The 13,577-nt window shown below is 42.9% G+C and overlaps 1 protein-coding gene across 1 annotated transcript in view; it reads left to right on the top strand.

Moving 5' to 3' along the window:
• Positions 1 to 1,495: 1,495 nt before the first annotated feature.
• The window catches only part of LOC131432510 (ubiquitin carboxyl-terminal hydrolase puf), a 37,751-nt gene continuing 25,669 nt past the window's right edge, over positions 1,496 to 13,577 (top strand). Inside the window, exons 1-5 of the mRNA XM_058598841.1 lie at positions 1,496 to 2,011; positions 2,171 to 3,958; positions 4,031 to 4,088; positions 4,160 to 5,126; positions 5,187 to 7,450. Of these exons, the coding sequence (XP_058454824.1) occupies positions 1,969 to 2,011; positions 2,171 to 3,958; positions 4,031 to 4,088; positions 4,160 to 5,126; positions 5,187 to 7,450 (5,120 nt within the window). The 5' untranslated portion in view covers positions 1,496 to 1,968. The remainder of the gene's footprint in view (positions 2,012 to 2,170; positions 3,959 to 4,030; positions 4,089 to 4,159; positions 5,127 to 5,186; positions 7,451 to 13,577) is intronic.

The following is a 13,577-nucleotide window of genomic DNA, read 5'->3' as shown; positions in this document are numbered from 1 at the left end:
CGAACCGCAAGTCGGATCCGGAAAAAACAGGGACTCCGTATGGGACAACAGGATCTTTCATTTGAACCCTAGTTTGTGAAAATCGGTCAATCCATCGCTGAGAAAAGTGAGTGAAATTTATTTGGGGAACTGATAACTATTCCTGGTGCCTCCGGAATTTTGAACAAAATTCAGAAATTTCAAACAAAATTCAGAAATTTTGTATGGAATCATAATACCTTTCATTATAATCTAAGTTTGTAATAATTGATTTAGCTATTTCCGAGAAAAGTTGGTGTACCTATTTTAATAATTTTTTGCACATTTTACTCCATATTTCTGGATCTAAATAATATCCAAATGTAAGTAACTATAATTGCTAATAAATACATGAATCGAAGCAAAATGTATCAAAAACAACCCTTCAAATTTTTTTGAGAAAATTCATTTTACTTTTCAAAACAAAACAAAACAAAATGTATGGTTTCAATAAACCAAAGCGTAAGGTGAAATACTTATCATTTTAAATGAATAAGTATGTCTTATAATTGATTTTAACTGCGAAGTTTATAAATTCGAAGCACTACAAATAATACTAATCGTTCATTTTAAACTGATTTTGTAAATTGAATTTACTAGCCCTTATTACCGATCTCACTTCCACTTTCACATTCACTTCACTTACATGTCACTTCATTTGATTTTCCCTATTACCAGTATCACGCTCAGTGAAGTAATCTAAGTAATAACATTTTTCGCTGAAGCGACTTTCGTGATAAAAACCTACATTCACTTCACTTGGTTTTCACCGTGAAGTGAGACTGATAGTAAGGGCCACTGGGCCAAATTCCTAAACAATAAAAGAAAATGGAACGAAATAATAATTCATCTTCCAAATACCATTCATGCACTCAAAACAATAATCATGTTATAGTTACGTGAAAAGTTATGTGAATATTTTCCACCCTACTTTTAACGAAGGTTTTAATAGACTGGCATTTAAAAGCTGTTTAATGCATAATCCTGTAATTTTTCAAAAGGGCGTATAAGCAAGTGACAGTTTCTCTTTAATCACTCTCTCTTTTGATTATTGTGATATGATTAAAAAGATTTTCTTTGATATCACTATTCTGTTTGAAAGTCGAAAGTTTCGGGTATCATTTCATGCAAAGAGTTGAGTGATAAACGTGGAAACCGCTTGGTAATAAATAGAACAGAAAGTAAACAAAGAGAAACTGTCACTTGCTTATACGCGCTTTTGAAAAATTAACCGAGATCTAATTGTGAATCAATTGTTTATGCTGTAAAATCAATGGTTAATTTATTTTTACGAACAATGAAGTTCTGAAATTGTAGCGGTAGTTAGATTTGCTCTTCGAACTACGAATCTATTGTCTTGAATGTCTAGAACCAAAATATTTTAGCCATTTTTATTAGGCGTGTACGTTCGTGTGGCAACCCCAACTGTCAAAATACTTGCACACACACACAGTTACAGAAAACTCGAATACGTCGCGAAAAGCCAGCAGCAGTCAAAACTGGAACACACAATCCTAGCTCGCGGTACCGAACCAATCGAAGTGGGGTGAAGAAAATTTTCGCTGCATTTTTAGTGATTTCCTGTGCTAAAAACTGCCCGTTACTAATCGCGAAATGTTGGTCTCTGTTTACCCCGTCCGGATTCGGTTACAGTGCCGTTGAACGCGTTCAATTTAGCAGAGAATTTTGGCCGTATTCATCGTGTGATTTTTTTTTGAGTAGGGTCTTTTCTTTCACTTTTCCAAGCAGGGCGAGACACAGAAAGAAAGAATAGAGAGAGGTGCTTGTGTCTATCTAGCCCTACCATCGGGAAGAAGAAGAGTAGTTTTCATCGTCGTTTGGCAGTCAACAGAATTGTGTGCAGAAGAAGGAAATTTTTAAGCGGCGTAGAGGTGCAGAGCCAGCGAAAAGGTTCGCTGTTCACCTAAAATTTCCACCCGGTGCGGAAAAATGTGCGATGTTTGTGCGGGGTTCTTGAATCTTCTTGGGTCATGTAAGTGCTGCATCTTTTCTCAACTAGATGTCGCCCCATCTTCCATTTTTTATTAGGCATAATTACAATGATAAACAAAAATAACTTCCTAATCGAAATGTTTTTCGGTCCTGAGGTAGTATGTTTTATGGTAATTTTTTTTCTCATTGTTTATTTTAGACGAAGCTCGCTTGGCCAGCAATGAAACGGAGCATCCGGTTTTTCTGTCGAAACGCGAGATCGAAATTGTTATCGGGTACATTCAGTGTTGGCCGGCCCGGCAATGCATGTGTTGCTATCGTGATCCGAAGAACTTTGAGCGGTTTAATCTAGTGGTACAGGCGATCGTATACTTCACAGTCTATCAATTAAAGAACATCAAGAACCTGCTGGACAGGGAAGAACAAAAGACCTTTGGTCATGAGGATATTAAGGAAGATTCCAGTGGAAGTGGCTGTAAGGAGGATTTTGCTAAAGAAGGTGAAAGGAGTGAGAAGTTGGAAACCGTGGAAGAGCCGAAGGAACGAGTTCAAACGTTAGCGGATGTAACTTTGCAAGGTGACTGCTGGACACTGTTGGATGTCGAAAAGCTGCTGTTACTTTCTTCGAAGGCCTTTCTACTGAATTTCCCTCTGTATGTGGCCTACAAACATGGTGTCCACGCACGGATGGACGAAATTTCCCCGCAGGAGGCTCAAACACTCAGCATATTTTGTGATTTGCACGACAACGAAATTCCGGCATTCCTGCTGAGAAATGTTTCATTATTTTGTACTTCAGGTGGATTCGATGCCATGATGAATAGTTTTGATCATTCAATTCTACCGGTGCCGATAGCCCATGCGATAACTGCTGCTATTTCTAATCTAAAACTTTGGATCAACTACCGATCGGTCATTCAACTGTTTATTCCAATTAGGGTTAAAATTCTGCAGTATATGTGTAAGCTGTCGGATCAAGATTTGAGATCACCGGCAACGAAAGCAATGGCGGATTTCATGTGGACCGCCATTAAAGATCCCCTTGATTCTCAGATTACCTTCGACACAGAGGGCCTCGCACTGGCCTTCAAATACTTCACCAGTTCTACACTAACAATGCGCCTGGCAGGAATGGCCCAAATCAACGCTCACATCAACCTGTTCAATGAAATTTGTACAACCGAAACGGTGGCAGAAGTGGAGATCGTTGGCCAAAAGTTAGCCGATTGGCTATCGGAGAATCAAATAATATCCCATTTGTTCGGTCCAAACCTGCACGTTGAAGTTATCAAGCAAAGTCACATAGTTCTGAACTTTCTGGCTGTCGAAAATCAAATCACAGAAGATCACATTACCCTGATTTGGCAAGCGGCTCAGTTGAAGCATTGTTCGAAGCCGATTTATGATATTTTGCCATCGTTGGTGAAAAACCTTGCGCCCCGTCCTGCTACCCATTTGTATACGCTGCTTTCCCGACTGGATCCGAAGGAACACACCGAGCAGTCGATTTATATAGCATCCGCCCTGACGAAGCTCATTTGGGCACGCGATTGTTCACGTTTGACCCTGATGGACCTTGCCAAGAACAATGTTTTGCGGGAGGCTGCTGCAGAAGCAGCGGCTGCGGCTGCAGCTGCTCATGAAGCCGATTTACCTTCCAGCTCGGAAAACTCGGTCTCGGTGGACGGGAGTAACAGCGAAGACGAACCGCAGGAGGAAGATAGTTCCGATCCGGATCACCCGGTAGCTGTAGCAGCCTGTCGTTCCCATCGGGTACAACCGGTGGGCAGTGCTGTCACAATTCCAGGACCGGTCATCGCAGGACCATCCGGTTTGGGACAGAAAAGTTCGGTGGCGGTTGCAGCAGCCGCCGCAGCTGCAGCGGCTGCCAGTTTGATGGAAGCGGACGAATCGGATTCGGGTCTGGCCGTACCGCCACCCTGCAAACAGGCTCGACATAAAAATTGCTGTGACGAAACTACGGACGGTAAGTTGAAGTTCGGTGAAATTCAAGTAAACGTAATAAAAAAACCTATTTTTCATTCTCATCGTCCTACAGACAGCATCAAGGCAGATCATGACATCTATGAAGTGGATCAACGGCTGAAAGAGAAAATGTAAGTTTGTCGGTTTGCTAGGAAATTTGAAATTCATTAAATTGCTTCTTTTTTTTTTGTTTCATGTGAAGGCGACTTCCGTTGATCAGTCGTTCGCTGGCAGTTGTTTCGGCTTTCAACGAGGACGCAGGAACCAGCAGTGAAGATGATTGCTTGGGTATGAGTGAAGCTTTTACGGCGATGCGAAAGAAGATGCTACGCAAGAAGCGCAAAAAGATAAGTGGTTTGACACGCAAAGAACTGCAGGAGATGGCCGAAAGCGTGTCCGATGTGGAGGATAGCGATTTGCTGGCGGCAATGCTACCGGACAGTGACTGTAGCGATACGAATCTGCAGAGCTCGGTGTTGCGACACATGGGTCATCATGGATCGGGAGGTCCCGGTGTATCGGGTTCCAGTGGCAGTGTTGGACCACCGGTAGGAGAAGGCGTAGCTCCCTTCATCGGCACTATGAGCGAGGGACATTTGATCAATTTTCTGAACGCTGCCGATAACGATGGCAGTTGCTCGTCGCCGTTGAGTAACAAATCGGAGAAAAATATGGGTGATTTTGATGATGAAGACTCACCTTGTGAGGAAGAACTTGTGGAATTGGCAGCAAGGGCTCAGTGCATACATCAGCAGTTTCCTTTGCCACGTTCACGGTCACTACGGGCCGGAATCGTCCACGATACTTCACCGCAGGCTCGGACAAACACTCCGAATATCACTCTGACCCGATCACATCACGAACATCTGTCCAGCTCCGGTGGAAGCATCGGTCCAATTACGCATCCCATGACGCCTAGTGCGTCTAGCAGTGGCACTCCGACTTCGGTGGGTGGAAAAGGCAAGCAGCAATTGGCTTTGTCCGGTAGCGGAGGGGGATGTAAGACACCGCATGCACCGACGAAAGAAATGATTCCCGTTGCTACAACCAGTGGTAGCTGTGGCAGTGGTGGTAGTGGGGGAGTTCCTTCTTCGCCGAACTTCCGGTTTCCGGATGTTTGTCAACCTGGAAACACATTACTGTGGGACTTACTGCAGGATGATCAGATTGTAAGATGTTTCGAACAAATTTATTTCAATTTTGTTAACACAACTTTCCTCGCTGTCTAGGGACAACTGGGAGAATCGCTTGCGCTCGAAGCCGAGAAAGTTCTCGGAACGTTACTTTGCTTCCACACGGACAAAATCATTCGTACTCGTTTCATCGAAGGTTGCCTGCAAAATTTGGCGGAGAACAAAAGTGTTGTCACAAGCCTAAGATTGCTGCCCAAACTGTTCGCCTCGTTTCAACAGTTCCGCGAAGTGACCACCCATCAGGTGGTGCTGTGGGCCGAACGCCATCACCGAATGATGCATCATTTCTTCAATAATCTTAAACACTACACCAGTGGAGTGAGTCGGTGCGGGCGTCAGTCCAGTCCGGCCCAGGATGTTATTCTGAACCAAAACGGAGTCCCGCTGTATTCGCACGTAACTCAAATCCAAGTCCGACTGCAATTTCTGTCGTCGGTGTTCAGTGATGTGGGTTCTCCGAGAAACTTCAAACTTGCGCTCGGACAGGTCGACACATTGTGGACCAGTTTGGCCAATGATCCGGAATGCAGTGACTGTTTGTTCGCCTGGCTGCAAGGACAGGTGAAGGGAGGGGACACTCATGCACTCGGAATTAATGCGATCCAGCATTTGTACTTGAAGCGATTATCCGAACTGAAACCGGAAGGAATTTCGATGGTAGCGCTTGGACTTTTTCAGCAGCTTTTTACTCTGGGACGGGAGGAGATCATTAGTCATCCGAGTGAGGGACAGGATTCAAGTGATTCCGTTGGTATGGAGCATCTTTGGAAGATAGCACTCAGGGCACACAATACCGACGTGTCGCTGACGGCCATACAGTATATCAACACCTATTACATGGAGAAACAACTTAAATATGAGAACCAATTCGTAGCCCAATGTATGAACCACCTAACGCAAGCCGTAGAGGAATTAACTAGGCAAGGCCAAGGATCGGAGAATGCTTTGATGTGTGTCCAACGTGCGTTGATGTTGTTGAACACCCACCTGGAGACATTTCGACGTAGATATGCATATCATCTGAGACGGTGGGCATTGGAAGGAAAAGAAGTAGGTGCTCACAGTGCTCTGCGCAATGAGGGACCGGGTCCTCCAATAAGAATCATTCTCCAGCCAGCCGGTGTACCGGAGAAGTCTGTGCTTCATTTGCACTCCACTGATTTAGTGGCCGATCTGAAGGCGGAAATCGCAAAATGGTGGGAAACTGTACAAGGAACTGTTAAGACTGCACACAACGAAGCCGCTGCTCGGACCGGTAGTGGCGCGGTTCTTGGACTCCTTTTGAGCGAGGGTCCGTTACGAATAATTACGCAAGGTCAGGAAATAACTGCCGAATACGACGAACGAAGCCTGGTTGATGTTGGTTTCAAAGATAACCAGATGGTGTATGTTTCTATGGGCAGCCGGGGTGGACGCCGAAGAGATCATCACGACCATCCGTCGATGCAACCTCCACCGCCCAAGGATTGTCTGCCTACCCTATTGCTTCTTAAAAGTCCATACTTTGAGCAGCTATTTAAGCTAATGCAGACCTTAGGTGATATGAAGCTAGTAGGACCCGGAGGTCGAATCCAACCTAACACTAAGGCACAGCTATTATCCCGTAGGGTTTGGGATATACTCGCAGTTCTTCCGACAGCTCCATCGTTCCTGAACACTCTTAAAAATTTAACCTTCAATGATACCAATCGCGAGCCGCCATGTGAACCCGAATTTGCAGACGTTCCACGTTACAGTCTTGAAGAAATTCTGGATCCTAAGAATTTGCAGAAATTCATGTACTCGTTACACATCGTCGAAAGTCTGTGTAAATCGAAATTCATGGGTAATTGCTGCAGTACTCTCGGAGGAAATCCGGTGACACCAGTCGGTCCAGTCGGAGTACCGATCGCCGCTACTTCGGGAATGCCTGGTGGATCTAGGTCGGCAATCGGAACTAGCGCTGCCAGTGCAAAAAGCCTCTCGGTGAAAAATCAACTGAAATTAAAAATATCCACTTCCAAGTCCCTGAAGCTGCAAAATCAAAAACTGGCAAAACAGCAGTCACAGGTTCTGGGCGTTAGCAACAGCAATCTAGCAATGACATCGCCGGGAAAGAAAAATTCCTCACCGGTTAGCGGAGAGAAGAAAATGGACATCTCGGTGGGGGACGGTGAAGAGAAGAGCAGCTCTAGTGAAACGGAAAACAAGGAGAACAAAACGGAAACCGTCAGTGCGGCCGATAAGCTAGAGAAGAAAGACGATGCGAAGGATGAGCCTACATCGGACGAAACCATGCCGGTAGCAGAGACGGAAAGTCGGTGAGTGTTTCTGTCTAAGATTTGATCATGTTTCCAGGACAGCATTAAAAAATTACGAAGAATCAGCCTCATGCGGTTGTTCGAGCTATTGATGTGGAACAAGTCAATCAAACATTTTAATCATGGCTATTTTCTGTTAAATAGTTGAGTCAGTTATCACAATACTTAATTATTAACGTGCAGTTGTACACAATACAAAGCTTCTAGTTTTCGTGTGGAATTTCTAAGATCATCGAGCTCTCGTATCGAAAACCAAGACTTTCTTCGATTTGATTAGTATTTGTCTTGCATTCGACGAAATTATATCAAAAGCCCAATGTGTTAAGCTTACTTACCGATTAGGCTAGAGCCTCGTTGTCTCTCGCTGTGTGTAGAAGCTTTCTCCTTTCCTTGTCGCCCTCAAGAACCAATTTCACCGGGTCGTCGTCTGACATCCGTACGACGTGACAAGAGGTCAAATAAACGAATAATAATAATAATTATCCTTACGACGTGTCCTGCTCACTGAAACGATAAGCATATGCACGCTGTGTGATTTTTCCAGTGCCTGCAACTCGTCTTCTATTTACACTTCACGGCATAGACGTTCAAAACCATCAAGGAGCCGTTGGTCATCCACGAGCATAGTCCAGGTCTCGTTGCCGTAGAATACCATCGGTCCTATCAACGTCTTGTAGATAGTGAACTTCGTGCGACGCTGAATTTCGTTTCGATCGATGCGTCTTCCGGAATCAGAAGTGGGTGCGATTTCTCATTAAGATCTGTCTCTGAGTTTAGATACCTGCTGGTATCATTCACCCCGAATCTGTATTTTGTTCGAATCGAATTATTTTGATCAAATATAAAATTTTGCATTATGTGTCTCGATCGAATTTGAGTTTACTAAACAAAAGCATCACTCGATCGAAATACAGAATGAAAATTGTACATTCCATCGAAATACAGAATAGGGGTGATTGTCTGCGGTTGCCAGGGAACTCAAATATGCGAATTCGTCGATCACCTCGCTTTCGTTATCGTCAATCCGAACTCGGGATGTCTGGCTACCATTGTCGTCCCTTAAAGCTCTTCCTCTCGTGAATTTTGTGTTCGAAACGTTGATGACAGTTCCAATCCTGATGGCTTCAGCTTTCAGTCTGATGTACGTTTCCGGCATCGCCTCAAAGTTTCGTGCATTCATGTCAATGTCGTCGACGAAGCCAAAAAACTGGACGGACTTTCTATGTGTTTATTTATTTATTTACAATCAACAGACACAATTTGGTCCTAATGATAATTCCGAACAATATTCAGAAAAAATTGTAGGTATTCTACATCGTGACACATTAAAATCGTATTCAGATGAAACACGGTTGAACGATCTTTGTAAACCAATAACAGAACCGTTTTCGCCATAGTTGTTACGTCGTATAGGAAGTCGAAGAAAAGCACTGTTGTGGAGAGCTCTGGGTCGTACATTGATACTGTTGAAAGGGGGGTTATGTGGATGGTATTTAAAAGAGATTATTGTTAGGGGACGTAGACCGAGCGGAGAGACAGAATTGCTTAAGGAAAATCTCCTTCAAGCAATTCTTCTCGAAGCGGACAGTCTTCCCATGAAATACTTCACCTGGAAGACTATTACCTCTTTCGGATAACCTGCTGGAGAAAACCTCCACAGCAGACCAAAAATGGGCTAGTTCGGAGTCAAAGTAAGATTACTACTGACACCCGATATCATATGGTGTATTCATATATTGAATTCATAAAGGAAAGAATGATAACATTGTAGGCTTAACTGCTACCCTACTACCTATCGCGTACATACAGCTCTAGCGATTGATATTCTATGTGTGTTTCGTTGTGACTTCTAAGCTGCGCGGTGTACCTAAGTATCATATCTGTTATGAAGTAACACGCTGCGACGGTGACTGACTACCTGCTATTTCTGTTCTCTCCCGCCTTCTAGAAATATCTCTGCGTGAGAGAGGCGTGTGGCAGTGCGCCCAGTTAGACGGGAAAATTGCTAATATTAACACTTCCCCTCAATTTTCCAGTTTAACAGCCTCACAAATTCTTCGAATTTATAACCTAGTGGTTTTGTAAAAATGTCTGCTCTTTGCATTTCGCTAACTATATATCTCAAAGCTACTTTCTTCTCTCTTATTAATTCTCTAATGAACATATATTTTATATCAATGTGTTTTGTACGTTGATGACTTCTGGGTTCTTCGGCGATTCGGATACAAGGTATATTATCTTCATTTATGGTGAATGGAGCTGATTCAATTCCAACCTCACGCAATAAATTAGATAACCATATACCTTCCTTTGCTGCTCCACAAAGCGAGATCAGTTCAGCTTCTGTCGAGGATAGTGATACCATTGTCTGCTTCTTTGTTGACCAAGATACTGTATTTCCATATACGGTGAACATAGATCCAGATATTGATCGTCGTTCATCATCGTCGTTTGCGAAGTCTGCATCCGCGTATCCTTCGAGTGGAATGGCATTTATCTGCTTGGTATATATTAGCTGGAGGCCCTTGGTGCCTTGTAGATACCTTAGAATGCGCTTGAGACCAACCCAATGAATGTCCTGAGCTGAACTCTGAAATTTAGCAAAAACATTAACTGCATAACAAATGTCTGGTCTTGACATCAATGCCAGATATTGAAGACAACCCAATAGAGCTTTGTATGGCTCGTTGGTCAATTGTCCGTCGGTTTTTAACCATTTAACATGTGGGTCAATTGGTGTGCTGATAGGTTTGCAATCTTGCATACCATACTTATTTAGGATTTTCTCAACGTATGATTCTTGAGATATTTTCAAGCTATGTTCATGAAGTTTGATATCTAGGCCTAGGAAATTTCTCACTTCGCCTAAATCTTTCATTTTGAAATTGTTGAAAAATTTATTATTAATCCAATTTATATCTCCCATGTCACTTCCTAAAATCAAAATATCGTCTACGTACAATATAATGTATAGACGTCTATTTTTGCAGATGTATAGGCACGTATCTGATTCTGTATTCTTGAAACCAAGATCGTTCATAATGTCGTTGAACCTTAAATTCCAACTACGGCCTGCCTGTTTAAGACCGTAAAGACTTTTATTCAATTTACAAACTTTCGAAATTCCATCATAGTCGGAAGGTAGTTTCATATAAATTTCTTCTTGAAGGGTTCCATTAAGAAAAGCTGTTTTAACGTCCATTTGGTGTATATAGAAGTTTTCTTGAAGGCCAATGGACAGTAATGACCTTATAGTTGTCATTTTTGCTACTGGTGCAAAGGTTTCACCATAGTCCCGTCCTGGACGTTGCGAGCAACCTTTTGCAACAAGACGAGCTTTATAGCGCGGTTCGTCATCTTCCATTTTGATGGCGAAAGTCCACATCGAATTTATAGGTTTTCTGCCTCTAGGTTGATCGCTAACTACAGTCCATGTCTTGTTTTCGTGTAATGCTTTCATTTCCTCTTCTATAGCATGCTTCCACTGATCCCAATCATGACGTTTCTTTAAATCGTCGATTTGTTGCGGAACTTCCCCTGAATAGTATGATAGTACGAAACTTGTTTCATAATCACGGAACCAATTTGGACGTTGAGTTATTCTCTGACTACGGCGTTGAATTTCTTGTTCAACATCACCATTGTCAAGAAGATTTTCGTCCTCAATATCATCCGCTTCTACAAACTCATCTTCGTCACTATTTTCATCAGTCGATAACCCATTGGTGCATATCCAACCATCGTTAATGGTTTACTTTTTGCATCCAATTTTGATCGATCATGTTTATTGATATGTGTGTATGCAACACATCCAAACACTCTAAGTGGTGACAGATTAGGCTTTGCACCGAACCACATCTCAAACGGAGTCTTAGTGGTGGTTAAAGCATTTGTTGGGCTTCGATTAGTTAAATATGCGGCTGAATATAACGCTTCACCCCATAGATACATAGGAACTTTTCCTTCATGCATCATAGTTCTCATCTTATCCATCAATGTTCTGTTCATTCTTTCACTCACCCCGTTCTGTTGTGGCGTGTATGGAACAGTAGGTAACATTTGGATACCATTACCTTCGCAAAATTGTATAAATTCCCTTCCAAAATATTCCCCACCATTGTCGGTGTGTAACTTAGAAATTTTTACTGAGAAATGAGAAGTTACCATTGCCTCATACTCTCGGAATTTTTGAAGGACATCGCTTTTGCGTCTTATTAAATACACCAGGGTAAAATGTGTATAATCATCAATGAATGTTACGAAATACTCGTACCCATCATAAGTAATTTCTCCAATCCGACCACAAACATCCGAATGAACTAGTTCGAGTGGCCTGCTAGATTTGACCTTGAACGATTTATCAAACGGTCGTCTAGACTGCTTTCCAATTATGCATGGTTCGCAAACAATCGGTTCTCTGTTAACAGGTGATAGCTCAACGTTTAGCCTCTCCACCATATTTTCCTTTACCATCTTCTGTATACTTAGCCTATTTAAATGTCCCAATCTACGATGCCATAAGTGTTCCATCTGAACTACCTTACCAGTATATACATTTTCTTTTATTGGGAAAAGGTCCAGGTGATAGAGTCCATTGACTCTCCTCCCTGTTACCAATACATTACCTTCAGGGGTTACTATTTTCACAAGACCATTGGCGAAAACGACATACTTGCCTGATTCTTCGATTTGAGAAACGGAAAGGATATTTATATCTAATTCAGGTATGAAAAGTACGTTGTAGATTTCGAAACGACGGCGTTTATTATTAATTAAACTGATGTTTCCTACACGCTTACATGCAAGTGTAGAACCTTCTTTGGCTGTACCAATTTGGAGTTCCGGAGCGTTCCAGAGACGGTTGAATAGTTCGATGTCGTGTGCCATGTGTCGAGTGGCACCGGAGTCCAAGATGATCGGAAATGGTACTGGCATACAGCCAAGATCCATGTTGCGAACACGTTCATCCCGGGTAGAATCGTCCTTCATGCTTGCCGGCAGTAATGGTACCTTCACCATGAATGCACCTTCTTGCCTTGCAACCAGCGCAACGGCGTTATTGGCTCTCCCCCTAGCTTGTCCATCGAAGCCAGTACGTTGTGAATTGCTGTTGAGATCGACTGTCGCCATCTGTCGCTCTAGGTTCTGTTTTCTCCTTAGCAGGAAACAGTTCCTTCGTTTATGGCCCGTTTTACCGCATTCGAAGCATACTGTCGTCTGTTGCTTCTTCTTCTTGATGTTGCTCGAATGGGTACCCAACATGGCTACTGGTTGGTTCCCAGCTCGACTGGTTGACTGGACGGATGACTCTTCTGCGTCCAAAAATATGCGTTGTATCTGGTCCTTGGACATTTTATATAGGTCGTCCTTACGGATCACAGACAGTGCGCCTAAAACGTGCTTATAGGAGTCTGGAATGGCAACGAGCAAAGAATTTATAATTTCTGTGTGCGGTATAGCCTCTTCCATGCTGTCCAATTGTCTAATAATCTCTTGGTGAACCGTGAAAAGTTCTTTCAGCGACGCAAATCTTTCCGTGCGAAGAGTATATAGCCGTGCACGCAGCCCTAGCATGGCTGTGCAACCTTGACTTTGATACAACTCGACCAGTCGATTCATAATTTCTTTCGCATAAGTGCATTGAAGGACATGCCCCATAGCATCGTCATCTAATGCCATCCAAAATTCATTTACTGCAGCATCGTCTTCTTTCAAACGCCTCTCAATTTTGCCCTTTCGAACGACTTCCTGTTCCGGAGTCTCGTTCTCAGTTGGCAGAAAAAAATCTTCCTCTGGGGGGGTCTTTTGCAAAGTATGTAACAGACCCTCTTGTTTGAGGTACTGTTCCATCCTTTTCTTCCAGAACGGGAATGATTTTTCATCGCCTTTAAAAAGCGGAACTATTACTCTTTTAATTCGATTTTCCATATTCGAAACTGTAGAGAAAAACACAAAAATAATTTCTTTTAAAATACCGTAGTTACTGGGCCCATAACCTGTTGAAAGGGGGGTTATGTGGATGGTATTTAAAAGAGATTATTGTTAGGGGACGTAGACCGAGCGGAGAGACAGAATTGCTTAAGGAAAATCTCCTTCAAGCAATTCTTCTCGAAGCGGACAGTCTTCC

The sequence above is a fragment of the Malaya genurostris genome, chromosome 1 (genome assembly GCF_030247185.1).
Source record: "Malaya genurostris strain Urasoe2022 chromosome 1, Malgen_1.1, whole genome shotgun sequence".
NCBI classification, from domain to species: domain Eukaryota; kingdom Metazoa; phylum Arthropoda; class Insecta; order Diptera; family Culicidae; genus Malaya; species Malaya genurostris.
The sequence above is the reverse complement of the archived record's forward strand: the minus strand, read 5'-3'. Positions and strand labels throughout refer to the sequence as shown.